At 44.8% G+C, this 26,862-nt stretch overlaps 1 protein-coding gene and 1 long non-coding RNA gene across 2 annotated transcripts in view; one reads left to right on the top strand and one right to left on the bottom strand.

Moving 5' to 3' along the window:
- The window catches only part of LOC311589771, a 265,612-nt gene that overhangs the window by 129,623 nt on the left and 109,127 nt on the right, over window positions 1-26,862 (top strand). The window lies entirely within an intron of this gene.
- Window positions 24,293-26,862, bottom strand: part of LOC311589762 (Fc receptor-like protein 5) — a 28,411-nt gene continuing 25,841 nt past the window's right edge. The window contains exons 13-14 of the mRNA XM_084768412.1: window positions 24,610-24,638; window positions 24,293-24,520 (exon numbers count right to left, since the gene is read on the bottom strand). Coding sequence (XP_084624538.1) covers window positions 24,431-24,520; window positions 24,610-24,638 — 119 coding nt within the window. The 3' untranslated portion in view covers window positions 24,293-24,430. The remainder of the gene's footprint in view (window positions 24,521-24,609; window positions 24,639-26,862) is intronic.

Here is a 26,862-nt window from a genome sequence, read left to right as displayed (position 1 = left end):
TGTCCCGGAAACACATTTGTCCCGGAAACAGAATCCGTGCACTCAATCTTCTGATGCTTTGGCGGACTCCTCCGGAAGTGTGAGGGAAAGTAGTCTGCCGCTCAGGAGACTGAAAGCACGGGGTTACCCTCTCATCTCTCGTAAGAGTCAGGGATGAGATGGGCAGGTAGGTTAGTTCAGCAAAGGAGCTGACACAAAACTGCCCATCAAAATGAGCTTATTTGGGAGAGAAAACCCGAGTCCGTGGGGTCTGGAAATGGGAGGGCAATTAGGAGAATTACGGGCCAGAGGCAGTCGGCGGTGTAAAGGGGCCAGCTATGAAAAAGCCTGGCGAGGAGCTTCATCGGGAGGGATAGCTTGACGTGGGAGACTAGGAGAGAGGCTGCCAGCAGCAGCATGGGAGTCTTTGATAGGAAAGCCTTCAGTCTCCTGTGCTTTTCTAACTTCTATTCTGCAGCTCCATGTCCCGTGTCTGGGGCTTTAGATTCAAAGGGCTTCGATGGCCCTGCTCGGCCACACCCAGCTTTCCCCGCCAGTACCACGTAGCTGCTAAGTTTGGCTGCCAGCTTGGGACAGACCCTCCCACAACCGCATTGTAAGTAGTCTGTTGAAGCAATTGCTTCCTAAGGCTTCACGGATCTGAAGCTTAGCTGGGTGGGTCTCGCTGTGAGGACACCCTTCCTATTGTTTCAGCACAGAGCAGGAGGCGTCTCTCCTGCGTGGCGCTGACCCCTCTAACGGTTACAGCTTTGGTTCCAGAGCATCCACCAGGGCGACATTAAGTTTGCTAGTGTTCTTTTTTTTTTTTTTTTCCTCATAACGACACGCTTTGTATTATTTGGCTCCTCTTACTCTTTCTCACTGTAGACCTGTGTAATGTCGTTGCTCTCTTAAACCTCGGGAGCATGCCTCCGCCTCCTGCACTGTTCTCAGCCTTTCAAGCTCCAATTGGCATGACCTGTTTAGCTCCATTTAGAGCTTTTCCAGCCAGTCTTCCCGAGCTTTCCACATTCCTGTGAAAAACATGGGCAAGTTCTTCACAGCAGAATCCGTTCTTGTGCACCGACTTCTGTATGAGATATTTTTCTGTTGTTGTCATAAAAATGCCATGACCGGCAGCAACTTATGGAAGAAAGTGTTGTTGTTGGCTTCTGGTTCCAAAGGAAGAGTCCAGAACGGAGCAGGAGGCAGAGGCAGCTGGTAGCCAGAACAGGAAGCTGAGCCAATGAAATCCTGGATCTCAGACAGAAAGCTGAGAGTGACCTAGGAGTGGGTCGGGGCTATACTCTTTTTTAAAAAAAGATTTATTTATTTATTATGTATACAGATCTCATTATAGATGGTTGTAAGCCAATATGTGGTTGCTGGGAATTGAACTCATGACCTTTGGAAGAGCAGTCAGTACCCTTAACCTCTGAGCTATCTCTCCAGCCCCGGGGCTATACTCTTTTTTATTTTTTTGGTTTTTCGAGACAGGGTTTCTCTGTGTAGCCTTGGCTGTCCTAGACTCGCTTTGTGGTCCAGGCTGGCCTCGAACTCACAGTGATCTGCCTGCCTCTGCCTCCCGAGTGCTAGGATTAAAGGCGTGCGCCATCACGCCCGGCTCCGGGGCTATACTCTAAAAACCTGTCTCCAGGGACATGCTTTCTCCAGCAAGGTTCCACACTTTAGCGGTTCCATGACCTTCCGGGACAGTGCTAGCCAGTGGGGGTCAGGGACTAGCCCATGGGAGACATTCTTACTCAAACCAGATCTGTTCTGCCCTGGGTCACACAGAGTTGCTGTCTGGGGTTCCTTCTGACTGTGGGAGGAACCACTGTCTCACAAGATAGCTGGGGATTTGCTCTGAGGGTAGCACAGCCAGTTTTGTTTTTTATCATCCAGGCAGCTTCCTTTACCTTTTGAACCGTCTGTTCATTCTCCCTGCCAGAGAGCCATGCTGCTGAGTCTGTGTTTAGGTTGGATGTTTCCCATGCATTCATTACCTGTCTTTTCCTCCCCACTTTTCAGCATCTTAGCACTATCTCTTAAATTTTTAAAAAGAGATTTATTTATTTATTATGTATACAGTGCTCTGTGTGCATGTACACCTGCACACCAGAAGAGGGCATCAGATCACATTATAGATGGTTGTGAGCCACCATGTGGTTGCTGGGAGTTGAACTCAGGACTCCGGAAGAGCGGGCAGTGCTCTTAAACCCTGAACCATCTCTCCAGCTCCTTAGCACCATCTTGATGCATATTAAACCTCTTTTTCTCTCTTTCTCTCCAGAGGTGTCTATTTTTCCTCATGATGGCTCTTCTCCTTCTGAGGATAGCACAGAGACATCTTCTAGTCTGCCTGTTTTACTCTGCAGTTCTTGACTTACATTTGTCAGGAGTGTGTCACCAAATCTGTTACTAAATAATGTGAAAATTTAGAGGTTTGGATCTGGAGCATGGAGGGTAAGATTGGAACCCGAGATTCTCCTTTTAAGAGATAAAGAGTATTGGGGCATATTACACAGCTCCCCTGAGAACTCAGTGTGTGTGTGTGTGTGTGTGTGTGTGTGTGTGTGTGTGTGTGTGTGTATGTGTGTAGGAGTCAGAAACATGTTATTTATTGGGATGTGGGAGAGGGAAGAGGGCTCAGGAGCAATATGAAGGGTAGCTGATACTTCACGGGTGTTTTGTAAACACTGTAGGAACCATTTTACAGTTGAGGAAATGGATATTTAGATAATTTTATCTTTGGAGTCAAACACTGGTAATTGTCAAAACAAGAAGACAAATCAGTTTTTACAGTGGTTGGCAGGGACCAGTCTCTTTCTGTGGTACTAACTGCCTTCTCTTAGGTCAGCTTTGAGTGTCATCAGAACTCCAGGCACTCCAGTTAGGTTTGCCTTTTGGGCAGTTCTGAGAGGCGCCACGAGATGGCGACATTGCATGCCTATGGCTCAGCGCATGTACTGCTGGAAGATGGAAAGCTAGGTGTTAATTACCTTGTTGAGCTGTGGTGGCTGCCTTTTCACCTCAGCAGCTCTTCAAATCTCCCGGATTCATCTTCCATCAAGAATCTGCTTAGGACTACACAGTTTTAGTAGAAGTGGAAGACGATGTCATTGGTCTGGATCCAGGTGCATTTAGATTACACTCCTCTGGGGAGATAGACTGTGGAGGACTAAGGCGGGTAAAGCGTGGGACAGTGAAGGAGAAAGTGTTGCATCAGAAAGCTCTTTCATTGTGTCATTGTACGCTAACCTTGGCCCTCCCCCGAGGGACTGAGTGGTATCCAATCCTTTTCCAAGGCGGTTGAAAAGAGGAGTTCAGAGTGTCCGGCAGAAATCAGACACTTGGGCTGGAGAGCGGTTAAGAGCAGTGCCTGCTCTTCCAGAGGTCCTGAGTTCAGTTCCCAGCAACCACATGGTGGCTCATGACCACCTGTAATGAGATCTGGTGTCCTCTTCTGGTGTATAGGTGTGCATGTAGGCAGAAAGCTGTATATGTTATAAATAAATACATGGAAGCTGTTGTATCGGAAAGCAACGTGTTCTCTCAGCATGTTTGCCCTTCCTCTTTAGAATAAATCGCCTCCCAGCACTCGGGAGGCAGAGGCAGGCAGCGCGTTGTGAGTTCAAAGTCAGCCTGGTCTACAAAGCAAGTCTATCACAGCCAAGGCTAACAGAGAGACCCTGTCTCAAAAGCCAAAAAGCAAACGCAAACAAACAAACAAACCCCCAAACCAAAACCCAAACAAACAAACAAAAAACCCAAAATAAGAGAATAGATCACCACTTCCTCCTATAAAACAGGGGCAGACTCTAAATTCATAGTTCTATACCTGTAGGTGAGTACAGCTCTCAAGCCTCATCAGAGAAGTTTCACTGTGCAGTGACCAATGGTTAATGCTGGGAATAAATGTCTGTTGGGTGCTCAGTGAATGGGACAGCTATATCGCGCCCTCCCACCAGGCTCAAGAATCATTGCAGAAATGGGATTAGAAAGATTGTAAGAGCCAGAAGTCAGGGAGGAGCAGAGAAAACAAACAAACAAACAAACAAACAAAACAAACAAAAGGGCTGGAGAGATGGCTCAGTGGTTAAGAGCACTGACTGCTTTTCCAGAGGCCCTGAGTTCAATTCCCAGCAACCACTTGGAGGCTCACAACCATCTATAACGTGATCTAATTAATGTGCACTGTATACATAACAAATAAATAAGTAAATAAATAAATCTTTAAACAAACAAACAAGCAAACAAAAAACCAAACAGTATCTTCTGGACACAGCTGGACTAGTGCACTCACGAACACACAGTAGCTATTGTGTCTTGCACAAGAACTGTACAAGATCAAGTCAGTGAACGCTCCATCCCAGAGTGAGGAGGGGCTCTTGAGCCCCGCTTCCTACCCGAGGAGCTATTGGGAGTTGATAGCTTCTGGGGAGAGAGGGTTGGCTTTCTTTAAGGGTGTACAGATCCTGGGAGCATGGGCAGGCCTCAGTGGGTGGTCTCATATCCATGAGCATATGACAGCACAAACTGAACTGGATCTGGGAAGAGGAGGATATAATACAAATACATGGAATCAATGTGTGAAATTCTCAAAGGAGTAATACAAATATTTTTTTAAAAATAGGGGCAGTTAACTAGGGTTCATGGTATATGAAGAATGTACATTGTAAGCCAGGTACCTTTAATCCCAGAACTTGAGAGTTTGAAAGCCAGCCTGGTCTATCTACATAGTGAGTTCCAGACCAGCCAGGGTTACAGAGTGAGGCAGTGTCAAAAATAGAATAAGATGAAATAAAATAAGTTCTCGCCACATTTAAACGTTAGCGTTCTGCAGCCTGTGAGTGCTGGAGCCAGCTGGCATGGGCTGTGAGCTACATCTATGCATCGCTTCCAAACTCTGTGTTCAGTTATAATGCTGGTAGTTTGCAATCAGCCACAGTGGTGGTATTTATAGCAGAGAAATCGGGAAACATGAAAAACTAGGCCTTTCATCTTCTGGAAAGTCAAGTGGTTTTTTTTTTTGTTGTTGTTTTTGTTTCCTTTTCTTTTTTCTTTTTTCTTTCTTTCTTTTTTGAGACTGGGTTTCTCTGTGTAGCCTGGTTGTCCTGGACTTACTTTGTAGACCAGGGTGATCTCAAACTCTCAGACATCCACCTGCCTCTGCCTCCTGAGTGCTGGGATTAAAGTCATGCACCACCACGCCTGGCTGAAAGTCAACTGTTAAAGCAGTTACTGCTGCCACTGGGCTGCAAGAGGCTCATACCTGAGAGAACAGTTGGAGCAGAGCTGCACACCCACAGGTTTATAATGCCTACCTCATCCTTTTTTTTTTTAAAAAAAAGTTATTTCTTTTATTTTGATATTATAATATAATTACAACATTTCCTCCTTCCAAACCCTCCCATATACTCTTTGTTTTCTTCCAAATTCATGGCCTCTTTTTCATTAATTGTTATTATATGCACATTATGTATATACATATGATTTCCTAAATAAACCCTGTTTGGTCTGTGTCATGCTACTTGTATGTATGTTTTCACTGGTATAGGATAACATTGGTGTGCTCTTCCCTGGAGAAGGCTGTTTCCCTTGAAGCCAGCATTCCGTAGTTGCCTGTAGTTCTTTGTTTGTTTGTTTTTTAAAAGATTTATTTATTTATTATGTATACAGCATTCTGCCTGCAGGCCAGAAGAGATGGTTGTGAGCCACCATGTGGTTGCTGGGAATTGAACTCATGACCTTTGGAAGAGCAGTCAGTGCTCTTAACCTCTGAGCCATCTCTCCAGCTTGGCCTGTAGTTCTTTGGGCAGGGTTAAGGTGTCCTGGGCTTTCCCTGTCTTCTTTGTTTTTGTTTTTTGTTTTTTTGAGACAGGGTTTCTCTGTGTACTCTTGGCTGTCTTGGACTCACTTTGTAGACCAGGCTGGCCTCGAACTCACAGAGATCCACCTGCCTTCTTCCCCTTTCTGTAGGGAATGGAGGGAGCCGTGAGTGAGTGAAGTCCTGAATGAATGGGTGTTGATGATATAGTTCAGGCTTGCTCAGGATTGGCAAAACCTCCTTCCTCTGGTTCTAGCAGGAGTGTTTATGAACAGCTGAGCCACATGTGCGAAACCCAGCGACTGTATCTTCCTCCTTCCAGATGTTTACATCCAGTGGTTCCTGGTAAACATCCAGAGACTGTATGCCTACAGAGATCTCCTAACCCCTCCTAACCCCAAGATTAGCGAACCCCTTCCTCTGTGCTGTCGGCAACAACGCGCTGAAGTTCCGGATCGGGGCTCTAGTACTCCAGCTCCATTAGAGTACACGAAGCCCACCTGAGCCCAGCTTTTCTGTATCTGTCACTTTTTAAACATCACTATCCTTTGCTCATTCTAATTGGCCTTAAGACTCATTCAACAAAAGGGACACCATATGTTTACCCACCAAAGGAGGGCAACTCACAAAACACCAAAGCAACAATTGCGTCAGAGTCCAACTTGGTGGAGCAATGAATTGTTAATCGGGGTTGCACAGATGGACTAAGGTAGAGTCTTTGAAATTCCATATGCATTTTAAGTGTATTTTTTTTTCAGGAAAAAGATAGAATTTTCTTAGATGTTCCACTGAATATGTGTATCTCTTTTGATTGCATTGGCATCTAAACATCACTAAGTCTCTCAATCCATGTACTACTCAGAACTGAGAGAGTGAGTTTGTCATCTGTCTGTCTGCCTGTCAATCATCTACAGAAAGGAGCTATATTAGAATGGCTTACAGCTGTGGTCCAGCGTGTCCAACAGTGGCGTCTACCAGTGGAAAGTCCAGGGATCCCGTAGCTCTTCTGTCCTCGAGGCTGGATGTCTCAGCTGGTCTTCAGTATACACCAGAATCCTGAAGGAGTCAGCTCTAATGCCAGTGGAGGATCGAACTTGCCAGTGAGGGCAAGCGGGCAGAGAGCCAAGGCTCCTTTCCTCCGTCCTTTATATAGGCTGCCAGCTGGAGGTGTGGCCCAGGTTAAAGGTGGTCTTCCCACTTCAAATTGCTTAATTAAGGGGGAAAAAAAAGCCCCCACAGGTGTACCCAGATACTTGGACATTAGTTAATTCCAGATACTGTCAAATTGACAACCCAGAACAGCCACCACAATCCACAGCTGTGAGATTTTAAAGATTTCTCTGTTTTTTTCTCTCTAGTTTATTTAGCATTTCACTGTGTCTTCACAATCTTTCACTGCCTTGTTTAGGTTATTCTTTTGTGGGTTACTGATGTTATGGTGAGAATGTCTTTGTTTACTTGATTTCTTTTTTAGATACATTTTAGAGTATAGAAACAACTGGTCACCCTGTTAGTATAGCGAGTAGCATGTCAGTCTCACACAAACAACTGATTTTTTGCCAGCTAATTTTTTATTTTTGCAACTTTGCTGAATTCATTGATGAGTTCTAGTAGGATTTTAGAAAATGCAAATATTAGCATTTTCTACAGATAAAAGGATGTCATATGCAAAGCAGATAATCTCACCCCATTCTAATTTGAATGCATATTATTTTTCTTGCCTGATTGCTCTGTATACAACACCCAGGGCTATGTTTAACAGCAACAACAGCAGGAACAATGAGAGTTCCCGAAATGTACATAAAGTAGACATCAAAATAGAAAAGGCATTAGAATTCCACACCAGACAAAAACATGACCAGAGAAGAACCTCTCCGTGTGTCTTGTAATTAGGATGTCAAAACAACAAAACAAAGAAGGCAAAAGCTGTAAGAGAAAAATACCAATTCCTCTACAAAGGCAAACCCATCAGAACAATATCAGGAGTTTCTAAAATCTAGGAAAGCATGGGATAATATGTTTAAAGCCTTGAAAATTAATTAATAATTGCTAGGCTACATTGCTGTGTCCAGAAAAACTATCTTTAAATATTGATGAAGCGAGAAAATTTAAAACAAAGCACAAGTAAAACCATTCATGACCACCAAGAATTACTGTAGAAAATGTATAAAAAACCCAAAGCGTAAGAGGAGAAAGGAAGATAGCCTCAATATGAGAGCACTGCAGAAAATTCATTGAAGGACTAGATGAACAAAGGAGATCTAAAGAAGAATTCGTCACATCAAACTCTATTCAGTCAACCCTTAATAATAATAAGGGAGAAAGGGAAGACTAAGCATAAATACAACCAAGCAGAAAAGCCATTAATAGAATGGTGGGAATTTCTCAATGATAACCTTAAATGTAAATGGCCTCAACTCACCAACAAAGAGATGTGGGTTGGCAGATTAGATTAAACAACAGATCCAACTGTTTGCCTTCAAGAAACATCTCTCACTGGTAAAGACAACGACATTGAGAGCCTAAGGAGGGAAGTCAAGAGAATGAAAGGCATAAAAAACAAGCTTCCATAAGTCTTCCGATGGTTAAAAAAGTAGACTCAAGACCAAAACTAGTCAGAAGAGAGGAAGAATGACCCTAAATATTAATAATTGGAACTGTTAATCAGGAAGCTATAGCATCATTACATATATATATAATACACACACACACACACACACACACACACACACATATATATACACAAAGCTATATATGGTTATATGATTGCCATAGCTTCCTGATTAACAAATTAAATATATATATAAATATGTAAATGTTGGGCTCCCAGTTTTGTAAAATAAATACTAATGAACTGAAAAGGTTGATTACGTATTAATATGATCAGTTTCAACACTGTACTCTCATCTCTAGAAAGGTCACCCAAAAATAAAGAAGCTGACAAAGAAACTTCAGCGTTAGTTACCACAGATCAAATGAGCTTACAGACATAATCAGAATATTCTATCCAACAGATGCAGAACACACTGTTTTCAGAAGTTTATGGAATCTTACCTACAATATATCCTATATTTTAGGTTACAGATCCAGTTTTTATTAAGTATAAAATAATTGGTGATAACTTTTATTCAATCATAGTGCAATAAAATTAGAAATAAATAGCAAGAGAAGCTTCAGAATCTACATGTTTGCATGGAGACTGAACAATATGCTATCAAAGAGCCAAGGGTACTATGAAGAAATTAAGCCGGGCGTGGTGGCCCACGCCTTTAATCCCAGTACTCAGGAGGCAGAGGCAGGCGGATCACTGTGAGTTTGAGGCCAGCCTGGTCTACAAAGGGAGTCCAGGACAGCCAAGGCTACACAGAGAAACCCTGTCTCAAAAACAACAACAACAACAACAACAACAACAACAACAAAACAACAACAACCCCCCCCCAAAACAATGAAGAAATTAAGAAAGAACTAAAAATTTCTTTGAACCAAATGAAATAAAATCGTAACTTATCAGGAACCTTGGGATACAGCTAAGGTAATTCTAAGAGGAAAATGTATAAGTATGAGTGATTATGTTAAAAAAAAATCAGGGCCAGGCATGGTGGTGCACACCTTTAATCCTAGTACTCGGGAGGCAAAGACAGGCAGATCGCTGTGAGTTGGAGGCCAGCCTAGTCTACAAAAGCGAGCCTAGGACAGCCAAGGCTACACAGAGAAACTCTGTCTCAAAAAACCAAAAAACAAAAAAACAAACCCCCCCCCCAAAAAAAAAAAGAAACAGAGAGTAAAAGAATAGTACACAAAATTAATAAAACTACTAAAACAATATTCTATAAAAATTAGTTATTTGAGAAAACATGATGGATGAAGCAAATGAAAGGAAAGAGCTAGAAGATTCAACTTAATAGAATTAGAGATGAAAATGGAGGTTACTACAGATTCCAGTGAAATCCAGAGAGTATTTAGAGGTAGCTTTGAGCATGTACTAAAATAGCCTGGAAGATCTAGAAGGAGACAATTCCTAGAGATCTATAGCATGTCAAAATTAAATCAAGTGAGTCGGGCGTGGTGGCGCACGCCTTTAATCCCAGCACTCAGGAGGCAGAGGCAGGCTGATCGCTGTGAGTTTGAGACCAGCCTGGTCTATAGAGTGTGTCTAGGACAGCCAAGGCTACACAGAGAAACCTTGTCTCAAAAAACCAATAAAATCAATCAAGCAATCAAGCAATCAAGCAGGAATTAAAAACTTTAACAGACCCATAACAATCACTGAGGATCAAACAGTAATAAAAATAATTTCCCAACAAACAAAGCCCGGTGGGGTAGCTACAGAACTACCCTTTAAAGACAGGCCAACATTAATGTTTCTTAATCTGGTCTATGAAACCAGAAAGGGAGGGATGGTACAAAATACATTCTGGAAAGCCAGCCTTACCCTAATGTGCCAAGCTGAACAAGGAAAAGCAAGAGAGAGAGAGAGAGAGAGAGAGAGAGAGAGAGAGAGAGAGAGAGAGAGAGAGAGAGAGAGAACTACCCACCAAACTCCCTGATGAACATAGATGCAGAAGTTCTGAATGAAATTTTTGTCAATAGAATTCAAGAATACATTAGGAAGATCTTTCATTATGACCAACTTAGTTTCGTTCCAGTCATTCATGGTGGATTCCACCATCAAATCAGTAAGAGTCATTCAGCATGTAAATATACTTAAAGACAGAAAATCGCATGATCATTTCAATATATGTAGGACAGACAGGTCTTTGATAAGGTTCAGCATCCTTTCCTGATGAAAGTCCTGAAAAAACTAGAATTACAAAGAAACATATGTTATCCTAATAAGCAAATGCAAGATAAATATATAGCAATCAATATTATTGTTATTATTATCATTGCTATCATTACACTACTACTATTTGGAGCTGGAGATTGAATCCAGGGCCTTGTCCTTGCTGGCTTCTGAGCTGAACTCCTAACTCCTAGCAGTCATTGTTCCAAATGAGAAAGCTGGTTTTTTTGTTTTTTGTTTTTTTTTGGTTTTTCGAGACAGGGTTTCTCTGTGTAGCCTTGGTTGTCCTGGACTCACTCTGTAGACCAGGCTGGCCTCGAACTCACAGCGATCCACCTGCCTCTGCTTCTTGAGTGCTGGGATTAAAGGCATGCGCCACCATGCCCAGCACCATACATTTTTTTTTAGCTTATTATTTTCTATTATTTAATTTCTACTTTCTCATACATGCCTCACGATGGTTTTACTTTTGTTGCACGTTGCTCAGTTAACTTTTAGAACTCTTGCTTGTGTCTTCCCACCCTGTTTACTGTAAGCCATTATTTACTCTTCAGCTTAAATATTACCTCTTTTATTCCCACATATTTTCTTTTTTGCTCTCATTATTATTCCCTTAGCTTTTTACTTCTTAATTATAACCTTCCATAGTGCTAACAATCTCTAAGATCTGTGGACCCTAACGATACTCCAACTTTTCCCTCCTAGACATTACCCACTACTTTTTTTTTTTGCATTTCAAACTCAGTCTAATATTTAATTTTACCCGGGCGGTGGTGGCTCACACCTTTAATCCCAGCACTCAGGAGGCAGAGGCAGGTGGATCGCTGTGAGTTCGAGGCCAACCTGGTCTACAAAGCGAGTCCAGGACAGTCAAGGCTACACAGAGAAACCCTGTCTTGAAAAACCAAAAACCAAACCAAACCAAAAACAAAAACAAAAAACAAACAACAACAACAACAACAACAACAACAACAACAACAACAAAACCCCAAAATCTTATTAAGTAAGATCTGATCTTACTCCATGCTCTGTCCTTGCTTCTTTATTCCCCAACAGTCGCTGACGCCAAAGGGGCCATAGTTAGTAACTGGATAGCAGTACGTCTCCATGGTGGTGAGATCAAACAGCTATGGTGGCTCTGAAGTGGGAAAAACATAAATCCTGACCAGCTAAACTGAGCCAGCCCGACCCTCAGGAATGCTTGGTACCTACAGGAACTTTTGCTAAACTGCGTTGTTCTGCCTCTGTAATTGCCGGGCTTTCTGCTTCCCCACTGAACAGAAATACCACGGTGACACAACTGCGCCTTATTCTTATTAAGGGTTCACATCCTGTCATGCCTGCTAATAGCCATCAGAGCTAGGTCAACAGGAGGTGGTCCTAAACTTGTGGTTTTTACCTCTATAACCCCCTGTTCACTCAGGTCAGGGCTGCCTCTAAACTTGTAGTCACAAGCATGTGTGGCCCTGGCCAGGTCTGTGTGGCTCAATGAAAGCTTCAAACTCATAAAGAGCCCCTCCTGGTCTCCTTCTCTTGGATGAGAACAGCCCGGCTACAACAGCTCTAATTTTTAATATCTCATTCAGGGAATAAGGGTATAAATCTACAGCAAGAGAAACCTGTAGCCTGCATAAACTCACGGGGTCAAACAGCACCGTGGTGAATGGGTCCATGAAAATAAATCAACAAGGAGCCAGGCGTGGTGATCACTGGGGAGGCAGAGGTAGGTGGATCGCTGTGAGTTCAAGGCCAGCCTGTCCTACAAAGAGAGTTCCAGGACAACCAGGGTTATTACACAGAAAAACCCTGTCTTGAAAAAAAATGGGGCTGGAGAGATGGCTCAGTAGTTAAGAGCACTGACTGCTCTTCCAGAGGTCCTGAGTTCAATTCCCAGCAACCACATGGTGGCTCACAACCATCTATAATGAGATCTGGTGCCCTCTCCTGGAGTGCAGGTGTACATGCAGGCAGAACACTATATGTAATAAATAAATAAATCTTAAAGAAAAAATCAAGGAAATAAAAAATTCCTAGAGTCAAGTGAAAATAATCTATAATAGGCCAAAATAAAAAAGTCTCCTAGCGGGGTGTGGTGGCACACACTTTTAGTCCCAGCACTCAGGAGGCAGAGGCAGGTGGATTGATGTGGTGGTTTCCAGGTCAGCCTGGTCTACAAAGTGAGTCCAAGACAGCCAGGGCTACACAGAGAGACCCTGTCTCAAAAAACAAAAAACAAACAAACAAACAATCTCCTAATTAAAAAGAGTCTGGGTCCAAATGAATTCACTGGTGAATTTTATCAGGCCTTCAAAGGATTAACACCAATGTTTCTCAAACTTCCACAAAATAAAAAAGGAGGAAACATCCCCAAATTCTGTAATGCAGGTGATATTACTCTGCTACCAAAAGATAAAGATTCACAAAATAAGAAAATTACAGACAGTATTAGATGCAATTTAAAAAAACTTATTTATTTATTTATTCATTTATTCATTCACTTTACATCCCAATCATAGCCTCTTTCTTCCTCTCTTCCAGGCTTCACACTCCCTCCCTCTTCCCCGTGTCCCCCCCACCTTACCCCCCAGAAAAGGGGAGCCCCCCTCCCATCTATCCATCCCAACACGTCAAATCACATCAAGACTGAGTGAATTCTCTACCAGAGTGGCCTGGCAAGGGAACCCACTAGAAGGAAGTGATAGAAAAGTATACAAGAAAGAACTTGTCAGAGAAAGGCCCTGCTCCCCTTACTAGGGGACCCACTTGAAGACCAGGCTGTCCACCTGGTAGATATATGTGTAAGGGTCCTAGGTCCAAGCCATACACGGTCCATTGTTGGTGTTTCAGTCTCTGCAAGGCCCCTTGGGCCCAGGTTAGTTGGCTCTGCTGGTTTTCTTTCTTCTGTTCCCTCGGGGTCCTTCTATCCTTCTTCCTACTCTTCCACAAGGCTGTCTGAGCCCCACCCAGTGAGCTGTGAGTCTTAGTTATTTATGTATTTATTTATTGTATATACAGTGCTCTGCCTGCATGTACGCCTGAATGCTAGAAGAGAATATTAGATCACATTATAGACGGTTGTGAGCCACCCTGTGGTTTCTGGGAATTGAACTCAGGACCTCTGGAAGAGCAAACCAGTGATCTTAACCTCTGAGTCATCTCTCTAGCCCTCAGCATCTGTTTTGATCCGTTACTGGGTGAAGCCTCTCAGACAACAGCTATGCTAGGCTCCCGCCTGCAAGCATAGCACAGTGTGGTTAGTAGTGTCAGGGGCTGGCTTTCGCATCGTGTGGCCAGGCATTAGTTGTGCATTCCCACAACCTCTGCTCTCTCTTTATCCTTACACATCTTGTAGGCAGGGTAAATTTTGGGTCAATGTTTTTGTGCACCCACAAAACTTGGATCGATGTCCTGTCTGGTCAGAGGGTGGCTTCTTCAGTCTCTATGTCTGTCACTAGTTGGGGCCTCAGCTAGAGTCACTCCCACATCCTCTCAGGAGCCTACCCTGTCATAGATCTCCAGTCTGTCTCAGAGATGCCCCGGGCTATGGTTTCTCTTCTGTCTGCAAGCCCTTTGTCCTCCGGCCCCCTTCCCACCCTCATTTCCCTCAGCACACTCTCTCTCTTATCCTGTTTCTTCTCTTCAAGAATTTCCTCTGTCTTTGTCAAAAATCAAGTGTCTGTAGGTGTGCGGATTTATTTCTGTGTCTTCAATTCAATTCCATTGGTCCACCAATCTTTTTTTATGCCAGCACCATGCAGTTTTTATTACTGTTGCTCAGTAGTACAGTTTGACATCAGGGATGGAGATACCTACCTCCAGAGGTCCTTTGATTGTACAGGTTTGTTTTAGCTATTCTGGAATTTTTATTTTTCTATTTTCATTGGTCTCCTTAGTGAGCTCTTGGGCTCTTTGGAGGGGGGTGGTGATGGAGGTTGATGGGTTAACAGGAGCCCTTTGTCCTGGGAGGACGGTAGTGTTGATGTCCTAAGCCAAAAGGAAGGAAGGAAGGAAGGAAGGAAGGAAGGAAGGAAGGAAGGACGGTCACACATTCTGTTATAATTTACAAAACTAGGATGAAGGGAGAGAGATGACTAGTTTGTGATGAAGAGGCGGCAAGCTAGGTCACTCTAGGCTGCAAAAGGGATGGTCCACCAACAGGCCCTATGCTCTCTCAACAGGCAGGGACCGGGGCAGAAGGGAGAGGGACACACAGATATGGAACCTTGTCTTGGAGCAGAGAAGGGAGGATATGGTACCCATGCCTGGACCACAGGAAGTCTCGCTGCCTCAGAAGCTGTCCTGGGGAGGGAGGGTCCAGCTAGACTTCTGGAGTCTGAGCTGGAAGGAGCTGCACTGGTCTGAGCTTCTCCCCTGAGCAAGGAGAGTTGTTAGTGCACGATCCTCTTCTGGAGTGAGGACTCCTTTCTAGGTAAACTGCCACTAAGCAGAGGCTCTTAGAGGTCCTGGGTGAGTCTTAAATATGTGCATGGAGTTTTCTTTTTCTTTTTCTTTTTTTTTTTTTTTTGGTTTTTCGAGACAGGGTCTCTCTGTGTAGTCTTGGCCATCCTGGACTCACTTTGTAGACCAGGCTGGCCTCGAACACACAGTGATCCGCCTACCTCTGCCTCCCGAGTGCTGGGATTAAAGGCATGCGCCACCATGCCCGGCTTGTGCATGGAGTTTTATCATCCATTTTTCATTTAAAATATGAAAAAACTGGCCTTCAGAGTAGCAGTGTGGGAAGAAAATCTCTATCATTCATAGGTATTCTCTCTCTCTCTCTCTCTCTCTCTCTCTCTCTCTCTCTCTCTCTCTCTCGTCTCTGAGATGTTGCCTGGCCCTGGGGATCTCAGGAGATGCTGCCTGGCGCTGGAGATCTTAGGAGATGCTGCCTGGTCCTGGGGATCTCAGGTGATACTGCCTGGCCCTGGGGATCTCAGGAGATGCTGCCTGGTCCTGGGGATCTCAGGAGATGCTGCCTGGCCCTGGGGATCTCAGGAGATGCTGCCTGGTCCTGGGGATCTCAGGAGATGCTGCCTGGTCTTGGGGATCTCAGGAGATGCTGCGTGGCCCTGGAGATCTCAGGAGATGCTGCCTGGCCCTGGAGATCTTAGGAGATGCTGCCTGGCCCTGGGGATCTCAGGTGATACTACCTGGCCCTGGGGATCTCAGGAGATGCTGCCTGGTCCTGGGGATCTCAGGAGATGCTGCCTGGCCCTGGGGATCTCAGGAGATGCTGCCTGGTCCTGGGGATCTCAGGAGATGCTGCCTGGTCCTGGGGATCTCAGGAGATGCTGCCTGGTCCTGGGGATCTCAGGAGATGCTGCCTGGCCCTGGGGATCTCAGGTGATACTGCCTGGCCCTGGGGATCTCAGGAGATGCTGCCTGGTCTTGGGGCTCTCAGGAGATGCTGCCTGGCCCTGGGGACCTCAGGTGAAACCTTTGTTCATAATGGGTCTTGGCAGAACACTAGAAAACAGAGGAGGTGCCCACTGATTTGGAATATTGAACCAGTTTAAGAGCGTGTCTATTGTGGAGTAAGATGCAGGCTCAAGGAAACAAATGTGACTGTTGTATGGGAGGAGTTTCCAACCCTCAGTGGGCTAAGATTCTCATCATTAAGATCCGGGAAACTAAATGAAACCCTTGTTTTATAAAAGGTCAAGCTGTTTCTAGAATTAAAAGATACTATGCAAATACCACACAGTTGTGTTAAGCATTTGATCAAGTGTCTATCCCTGAGCCACATGCTCAACAGCATGTCACACTTAAGAGCCTAGAAAAAGACCACAACCCCGTGAAAAAAAAAAATGGCCTAATAAAATGATACGAGACAGTTCTCAAAAGAAGAAATGCAAATGGCCAATAAACATTCAAAACCGTTCAACCCCTCTAAGAATCAGAGATATGCAAATCATGACTCCCCAGAGTCAGTCTCACCCTAGAGAGAAAGTCAGCCATTAAGATGACAGATAACAAGGCTGAAAGAGATGGCTAAGCTGTAAAGGAAACTTGTTGCTCTTGTAAAGGACTCAGGTTCAATTATCACAACCATTTGTAACTCCAGTTCCAGAGGATCTAATGTCTTTTTCTGGTGTCTGTGGGCACTTCACACACCCCCATGGTACGTTTACATGCAAATAAAATAACTATATACATTTAAAAAAAAGATGAAAATCATGTTCTGGTGAGGATGTGAACAACAGGGAACCCTTATACACTGCTGGCTGGACCAGAAACTGGTCCAGCTGCTACTCAGTATAGAGGGTTCTCAAAAAACTGGAGATAGTTCTTGTATGTGATTCAGCTATACCACTCCTGGGAATTTTCCAGAAGGCCTCCAAGTGAACGTAACCTGGAGATACTTGCCATTAGTGTTTCTTGCAGCACTCGTCACCATAGCTAAGTTATGGACCAAACTAGGTGTCCAACAACAGGTGAAGAGATAAATAAAAATGCAGTGTCTATACGTAATGGGTTTTTTTCTAGCCAAAAAGAATAACAAAGTTAGGTCATTTGCTGGGCAATGACTATGACTGAAGATATTCACACAAAGTGTATTAAACTTTCCTCAGGCAAATTGGTGATTTTGTTTATATGTGAGCCCTAGATCTTATGTAGATGCATAAATTATGTCTATGTGGTGTGAAAGGGGAAATGAAACTGTCTGGGGGAACAAAGGGGACTGCCAAGAGAGAGAAGCACTTAGTCAGGGGATGGGGTGGGGAAAAACGCCTAACATACAATATATTCTTGTGTGAAAATTAAAAAAAAAAAAAAAAAAAGGAAACAAAATAATAAGATCTCATGAACTGAATGGCAGTGAAGGTTTCGGCTGTTGTATTAAAAAGAACCCCAGTCAATTATGAACTTCCAGTGAGCTCCATGCAGTTTAGTGGACTGGATAGAGCACACTTGTGAAGTAGGATTTTTGCGTGAACAGTGAACAGCCTCATTTTAAATAGATAGCTTTTGTGATGAAATAGAGCGTGTCCCATCTGGAATGCTATTTATCTGGAGGAATATATTAAACAGGGTCTTAGAGATTGCTCTTGCTGAGAAGCACGGACTCCTTTTCGGACCTGTAAGGTGGCTCAAGGCGGAGTGGAAGCCTGCCATTCTTGCCTTCAAATTGCACTGGTCTTTCCCCCTTTGCTTCAAACTTTGGGCCACACTCCATGCTTGACTCTGCAGAGAGGCACGCTGATTGCCCGAGGAGCATCTGAGCAGACCTGTGATGTATCTTTAAGTCTAGGCATGGGAGGCTGAGGCTGGGGAATCACCAGTCAGAAGACTTGAAACTGTCTCAAAAACAAAACAAAACAAACAAACAAACAAAAACCACAACACAACACAACAAAACAAAAACTGTCTCAAAAAACCCCCACAAAAACCAGTGATACTTATCTCAGCCCCCTTCAATACCAAAGGAACAAAGATGAGAGTAATCAAAGGAACAAAGATGCGAGTAATAAAAGGATCTTGCCATCAACCTCTACAACACTCTGTTTCCCACCCTCATTAAGAGCCTAAATCTTTGTTTATCTTGGATTCCAGACACAGCAGAACCTACAAGCAGATAACCCCACAAGGAATCTGCCCAAACAGAAGCAGTCGTCTCGCAGGGAACAAGACTGCTCCCTAAAGCAATAGGGGTTTCTTTGGGCCACACTGCTGAATGAGACCTTAAGAGAACCGGAGACAGAAGACACTTTGACCAAGATGGCTGATTCTCCCTGCCTCAGTTCTTCCTCTCTTTAAGGTTAAAACTCATGCCAGGACCGTGAAGGTGGGCTGCAGTGTTTTGTGCCTTCTGCAAATAGCTGTTTTGGTTAACTCCTTTCCTGCCTCTCACCTAACTTTTGTTGGTTTTTTTGGGGGGTAAGTGGCTGGACCTGGTATGTTGCCTGGTAACAGGGCCAGGTTTGCAACCCACAGGTTGAGAACCACTGTACTAAATGGAGAAAAGCTTGAAGCAATCTCACTGAAGTGAGGAACGAGACAGGCATGTCTACTGTCCCCATTGCCTTTCAACACTAGTGCTAGAAGTATGAGAGAGAGTGATAAGGCAAGAGAAGGAAATTAAAAGGATACAATTGCAAAGAAGCCATATATTCTCTACTTGCAAATGACATGGAAGTATGCATTAGAGATCCCAAACATTCTAACAGAAAGCTTATAGAAGCAATAACCAATTGAGCAATGTGGCAGCACACGGAATCAGCTTGCACAAGCCAATAGCTTTTATGTATAGCAATATATAAACCTACAGAGAAGGAGATCATGGACACACTTCAACTCACACTAGCTCAAAGGAAATAAAATATCTAGGAATAAACCTAGCCAAGGAAGGGAAGGACTTCTACATTGAAAACTTTAAGCTCCTGAAGAAAGAGGCAAGAAAGACACTAGAAATGGAAAGATGTCCCATACTCAGGGAGTGGCAGAATTAACATGTGAAAATGACCATTCTACCAAAAGCTATTTATAGACTCAATATAAACCCATATAAACCCAATCAAAATCTCCATCCCAGTATTCACATTAATAGAAAAAATTTGTCCTAAGATTCATATGGAATTGCAAAGATCCTCCAATAGCCAAAACAATCTTGATAAAAAATAACAATGCTGGCGGTATCACCATTCCAGGTCTTAAGATGTATTACAGAGCCACAGTAATAAATCAATGTGTCATTATCACAAAACAGACATATAGGCCAATGGAGAAAAACTGAAGACCCAAACATGAATGCACATATCTTTAGCCACTTCATATTTGAAAAAGACACCCAAACAAGGAGCTGGAGAAAGAAAGAATCTTCAACAAATGCTGCTGGGGAAACTGGATGTCCATATGCAGAAAAAGGAAATTAGAATCATATCTATCACCTTGCACAAAACTAACTCCAAGTGGATCAAAGACCTAAACATGGAACCTGCTAGAAACGCTGAAACTGATAAGAGAAAAAAGGCATAGGTGTACCACACATGACACAGGTGTAGGAAAGACCTTCCTGAATAGGAATCCGTTTACTCAAGAAGTATGGCCAACAATTGACAACTGGGGCTTCATAAAAGCGAAACGCTTCTGCACTGCTAATGAAACCATCAACGGAGTGAGGAGGAAGCCCACAAAATGGCAGAGAATCTTTGTGAGCTATGCATCCGAGAGAAAAGTACTATCCAGGATATACAAAGAACTCAAAAAGAAAGATTAAAAAGCAGTAGCAGCAAATGCAACCACTGCAGGAATGTACAAGAGAACTGAATAGAGAGTTCTCAGAAGAAGAAGAAGAAAAAAATGGCTAAGAAATACCTAAGGAAAATCTCATCTTCCATAGTAATTAGGGAAATGCAAATTAAATGACTTTGAGATAGTATCTTACCTCAGTTAGAATGGCAAAGATAATAAACCACCACAACCACCACCGCCGCCGCCAACAACAACAACCACAACAAAATGCTGGAGAGGATGTGGTGGAGGTCGGGGCTCATCTGAAGCTGGCTGGATTGCAAACAGGGGTGCAGTAATATGAGAAAGACGAGCTCTCAGCTTTCGGCTCTTCCTGCTGTGCTCACCTCCTGCTGCCACGATTCCTCCTCGTGATGGACTCTCATCTATGGAACCAACTACAGGCCCAACTGCACTTCTATAAGTTGTCTGGTCATGGCAGCGAAAGTAACCAGTACACCTTGACCCTGATTTTGAAGTCCTGGTTGTTTTTGCTTGTCTATTAATGCCTCTTGCTTTCAATATAGATCATCTTTTCTGGGGGAAAAAAATAGAGACATGAAAGTAGGCAGCTCACAAATCTCAAGAATTCTTACAGAAATACCTGCTGAGAGTTTTGGGGAAAATTGGTGGGCTGCAGGGCTTAGAGGGGTCCTGGAAACCAGGTTTGGGTAAAGGCCACTACTACCAACAGGAAGAATTAGGATAAGTCAGGGCTCACTACATGTGGAAGGAAGAAATTGCCAAAGCAAAAGTTGTTGAATTGAGTTTGGGCTTTAGTAAATTGCTTAAATTTGCTTGCATTGACAAAGAATGATGAAAGAATTTAAAAAAATTATATTTATCGATTTTTTTTCATTGACTTATTTAGCACGTGTATGTGTGCCATGGAGGTCAGTCTTGTGGAGCTTGCTTCTCTTCTTCTACCATGTATGTCTTGGGGCTGAACTGACTCCATCGGGCTTGGCAGCAAGTGCTTTTAATTACCAAATTATCTCAACGGGCCTGTTTTGTTTGTTTGTTTGTTTGTTTGTTTGAACTACAACATTGAGAACCCCAGAAGCTCCCGCCTCACAGTCATGATGGTTAATTGTGTGGTAGGTTGACGGACACTTGACCAAACATTATTCTAGGCATTTCTGTGAAAGCAGATCTGGATTAAATTAAGATGTAAATTAACAGAATAAAGTGACTTCCTTCCTACTGTGAGCGATCCCCATTTTACTCAGATGACATCCATCAGGGATTAGCTCTAAGTCACCAACAATACACCAGTATCACATTAAGAAATAAAAGTAACACCACCACCCCCCCCCCGCCACGGCCCCCCCCCCCCCACAGTCTTTTAAGCAAGAATGAGTTCATATCTGAAATCTCTACTTGGTGCCGCCCGTGTCTTCCATCCTAGGCCTGTCGAGTCTGAATCTGTGCCTGCCTGATCATGTCTTATGAAGCTCTTTGTCCCTGTGTCTCTGTGCGTCTGTCCCTGTTTGTCTGTTGTGTGAACTGTGTACTTCTATATAAGGGTGCTGTCTATCTGTCCTTAAGAAATAAGAAATAGCTTCACTTTTTTTTTTTTTTTTTGAGACAGGGTCTGTCTGTGTTAGCCCTGCCTGTCCTGGACTTGCTTTGTAGACCAGGCTGGCCTGGAACTCTCAGCAATTCACCTGCCTCTGCCTCCTGAGTGCTGGGATTAAAGGAATGTGCCACCACCACCTGGCTTCACTTTTTATTTATTTAATGACATAGAAAGCATCCTATGGGAGAAGGAGTGGGGGTACTTTACAAAACTTTTAAACAGATTTCCACAAGGGATTAAGTCACTGGCTGCAAATGATCCTAGCTGACCCGTATAACAAACATCACTGTTCATCAGTCAATAATCCACAGATTATTGCATTTAGCCTTTATGGAAGTTGCTTTCAGTTTCCGTATTTGCTGCTTTCAGCAAATGATACACATGCATTACTCTGGACCAGGGATATGGAAGAGTACATAACATAAGATCACAGCTATGCATCAGCTTAGCTTGTAAAAGTGTATTACGTGGTTAATCGGAGGAAATAAGGTTGATTGTTACATTGCTCTCTTAAAGGCAGGTTAAACAGTTTGAGTACACAGCAGTATAACAGTATTAAGTCTCAAGTGGCTTCAAGGTTTATTATGAACTGGTTGTGAGGTCCAGGAAAAGTTCCAGTCTTTTAGAATGCAAGAGATGGTCTCGGCATATTGCATCAGCACACACCCTCTAAGCTGAAGGCTTAATCACGAAAGGGCTTACCTTCCCGGGGCAGGGAGGAGCTCCTCTGGTTGACTGCTTGAATTAGACACTTGAAGCCTTCTGACTTCAAATTGACACTGAAAAATGGCTCTTCTAGAGCTTTAATTTGCTGACTATAGATCCTGTGACTTGCCTATCTCCACAGGCTTCTTTCTCCTTCTTTCCTCCACCTTTTGTTGGGAACAGGGGCCCTTGGCTTCTCTTTAGAAAACGCGGTGGTGATGTGGACATATGGTGTGAGTCAGACAAAACATGGCCGACACTGGGCATTCTGGGAATTCCACAAGCAAAACAGTGATGTAATCTGTCATGTTCAGGTCAGAGCACCACTTTTGTATGGAGTCTGTCTTAAAATGGCCTTGTGGTCAGAGACCGGAGACCTCAGCTTCCAGCTTTGACAGCAAGCTTATATGTTTGTTGGTAAGCTGTGTGCTTGCCACCGCAAGTCCTGCATGCCCCCGTGTGTGTGTGTGTGTGTGTGTGTGTGTGTGTGTGTGTGTGCACGTGCGCGCAGCCCATGTGTGCCTGCTCATACCCGGGTGCCTGTGGGTAGCTGCCTGCCCAGCAGCCTTTGTCTGAAGCGAATAATGTGTTCTATCTACCTACATTTCCTCAAAATCTTTTTAACACCGCGGGCTACTCTGACCCTCTCCTCTTTCCCTGGAATTGGAGCATGGACCTCACACCTTCCTTCCCATCTCCCCGTCTTCTCCTCTTCTCCCACAAACTCACATTTTTGGGGTTCTGTTTCTCTAGAGAGCAATGGATAAAACAGGCTTAGAGATCAAAAGAAGGTGTGACAGGCAAGGTGAAAGACAAACACCACCTCAGGAGTGGAGAGAGCTCTCTGAGTGGAGAGGGCATATTCCCTCACAAACTGTTCACAGAGTATGAGGCCTGAGGAAAAACAAAGATGGCGCTGGTCTCCTTTCCCTGTCAGGCTTGTTGGCAGAACCCAAGATGTCTCAGGGTTCTTTGAGGGTGCTTGCCTATGTTGGGGTTTCTTCTATTGCTGTCAAGACATACCACGACCACAGCAACTGTTATGAAAGAAAGCGTTTAATTGGGGCTGGCTTACAGTTCAGAGGTTTAGTCCATTATCAACATGGCAGGGAGCATGGCAACATGCAGGCAGACATGGTGCTAGAGAAGGAGCTGAGAGTCCTACATCCAATGGGATTCACTGGGTCTGCCTTGAGCTTTTGAAACCCCAAAACCCACAATTTGTCCTATAAGGCCACACTTTCTAATCCCTCTCGAATACTGCCACTACTTGATGACCACACATTCCAATATATGAACCTATGGGGGCCTTTCTTATTTAAACCTCCACAGTGGTTTTGGTCAAAAGATGGCTCAGACACTGGGTGTGATCCCCATGAACATCCCTCTGGAGTTTGGCAAAGGGTAGCCAGATCTGCTTCACTTGTCTCTGCCAAGACCTACGGGGCCTCAACGCTCAGTATGATCCATGGACGATAGGATCAATACCTTCTGGAAGCTTCTTAGAGATCCGTCATCTCAGGCTCTACGCAGGCCCAGACATGCATGTCCGTAGTGCTCTGGTGATCATGAGAACATAGAGATGTGAAGCCCCTAACTCTTGGTGAGCAGGATTTCCCACCCAGGCCTTTCCTCATTCTCACTCTGGGGAGGGGGCAGGGGGTTTCTGAGTTTCCTAGGAGGCATGTAGGATTTTTCCTTATTGTACATTTGCATTTACACAATACTTTCTACAGTTCAAGACGCGCACTTTGTTGTCCTTGGTGCTCCAGATCTTGACTTTGTGGGGTTCCTCTTCTCAGCTTAGGAAAGACCTGGGGTGTGTGGGTTGTTCACTTAACTTGAGTGGCTAGGTCTCGAGCAGGATGGGAGTTACGCTGATGCCAGGTGCTGACCTTGAGTTCCAGGCACTACGAGTGTGAAATGTAGCTGTGCTGTAAGGAGATCCTCATGAGTCCATTGTCCGAAGAGCGTGTGCCTCCCATTTGGGGGAGCAGCACACAGGGCCACCACCCTGAGAGCAGGGCTTCCAGCCACAGGAGAACAGTCCTAACTGAAGGGCGGCGACAGCCACCCAAACGGACGCTCACGGAGGAAGCCAGGAGATAGGACATTTCCTAGGCAAAGAGTTAGGTTTAAAGAAATTCCTGCAAGTGCGGTGCTTATCCTAGTAACAGATAGGAGCCCAGTAGGGTCCTGAGTCCTGGCCACTTGGCGTAAAGAGTGCTGGGTGACAAAAGTCTCACTGCAGTGCACCCTCTCTCCCACAGAGAATGCTGGGGGAGCACCAGATGAGTCAGGAGCTGGGAGATCTGTGTAGTCATCTGTGAGGTGCCGAGGAGACCGACTTCTGGTGCGTGGGGGCTGGGGTGCTTGGGAGCTTCACCTGAGAGTAGATGGCAAGAGATTCCTGAACAAACAAACAAACAAACAAAAGCATTAGGGTAAGGGCAGGGCTGGCAGGCCCCCAAGGGAAGCCACCGGTGTCAGAAGACTCACCGTATTTGTGGGGACCCCAAGTTCAGAGGCTGTTGTGGGAAGAAAAGGAGAATTAAAATGTGAGCGCTGCCTGGAGGTCTCCGTGTCCTGTAGAGTGAGTGTCCCCTGCCCCATCCTCTCCCTGGCCTCCCCAACAACACTTCACCATGTTGCCAAGGGCTGCCAAGGGAAGGAAACTTGCCTTCTATCCTGTTAGTTGTTTGAGCTCAGGTCCGTGCCACACACAGTGGCGAGGCAGCGGTCCTGGGCCTGGGCCCTGGGTCTGCCTTGCCACCACTGTGGCGGGGAGGTGGGGGGGCCAGATCCCTCAGCTTCTCTGGCCTCCATTTCTTATCTGTATGATGGGAGCCATGTTACTCCCTGCTTGTAGAATTACTGCGAAGATGTGTGTGTGTTCACATGCAGGCACGCGTATGCTATGTGTGTTCATATGCAGGTACGCGTATGCTGTGTGTGTATCTGTGTAGTGCTTGTCATCTTCCTCGTATGGACAGTATCTTGGTTCTCTTTTGCCGTCTTTATATATGCTGTAGTCATACACACAGGTATAGTTTTAAGGGAGAAAAATAGGTATTTACATATAGGCCTTAGAAATGAACCCAGCACGTGAAAACTGCTCAGCATGTATTATGGTTACGTTGCCTGGGCAACAAGGCCTCCGGAAACTATACTGAATTTGACCCTGGAAACATTCTTTATGGTGATTTACTAGTTAGATGGCCTCAGGCCAATAATTTAAGGTCTCTATGTCTCAGTTTTATCATCTACAAAATAGACACAATGATGCTTACCTAGCAGGTAAGCATTGCGAGCTAAGTGGTCTCATATGTATCATAGGAGAAAAGTGAGACACAAACAGTTGGTTTGATTTCATATAAAAAATTGGAAATCCAGAACAGGAAACCCGGTGGATAATCCCACACAGCACTTTTTATAAAGCAGACGTCTGCTAAAGGGCTTGGTCCCCCTCTCCCTGTCCTGTCAGGAAGAAAGCCAGGCTCACTCCCTGTAGGAGCGGAGAAGATTTCTGCGTGTTCCAGCAGGCAGCCATTGCAACACTCCCCTGTGCCACACTTCCTGCTGAGCACCATTTCCACATCGGCGGGTGTCCTCAGGTCAACCCTCACCACAGCCCCACAAGACAGCATGGTGCCTGGAGTGATGCCCCTGAGATCTGAACTCTGAGCAGGCGGTCCAGGCAGAGAATGTGGTCCTTCAGATTGTGGCTCCTTCGCATGGGGAAGGAATCCTTAACAGCCGTGTGCAATCGTGCGCATTACTACGTTCACATGAGTACATGAGTCCTTAAGCTCCGAGACCTTTGCCTGCCTGAAATAGCTCTCTGGCTCCTGCAGCCCGCTTCGTGCCCGTGCGCCCGGGTATTCTGGCTCCTGGAGCCCACTTCCAGTTCCCGCCCCCATCCCTCCCTCTGCTACCCCACCCCCCCCCCCCACCCCGTGCCTGGGACATTCTGGCTCCTGGAGACTACTACATCCTACCTGGGCATATCTCTTCATCTCTCTGGGCGGTTACACCCATGTAGGAGTCTCTCTACTAAACAGCAGACACTTCCCCCTCCCTTTCCCCCCCCCCCAAGCCTCTCCCTTTCAGCTTTTCAGCTGTGTTCTCATTTCCTCAAGTGGGTGTCACTCCAGAGCTGCCTGCTTTGTCTACTATTACTACAAAAGCCACACTAGTGTGACAGGATGCTCTTCTCCTCTGCTGGGCCCCTAGCAAGTGGAAAGAGACGCCTCTCCTCTGTGATTTGGGACATTTCCCTCCGGACAAGTCTCTCAGTTCACTTGGGGATGCCCCAGACCAGGACAGGTAAACTTCCTCTGCTCGCTTTGTTCTCAGCTCTTTCCTTGTCTCTCCCAGGAAGCTGCAGTTGCCGAGTTTCCTTAAGCCAGCCTGGGCCTGGACCCTTCCCTTGCCTCTTTGACTTGCTCCCGGCTCCTTCCTGGAGCTTTCTTGTCTCTCTCTCTAGGGGCTGAAGCTCTGCAGCTTCTTCCTCAAGACCCTGTGCCTTCAGTCTCTCAGTCTCTCCTGGAAGTTCCACAGTTTCCTTAAACCCTCCTTTCTTTTATCCTCCCCAGACTCAGAGATTTCATTAAAGTCTTACTGGAACTTGGCCTCAGCGCCACTCAGTCACTGGCTAAAGATGGCATGCTTGTTTTAAATTCTCTCCTATGGTAACGGCTTCTACTACTGCACCAAACCAAACCAAACCAAACCAAACAACCAACCAGACAC

This window comes from Acomys minous (assembly GCF_964271855.1).
Source record: "Acomys minous genome assembly, chromosome: 19".
NCBI lineage: Eukaryota > Metazoa > Chordata > Mammalia > Rodentia > Muridae > Acomys > Acomys minous.
This window is presented reverse-complemented; position numbering and strand designations above follow the sequence as displayed.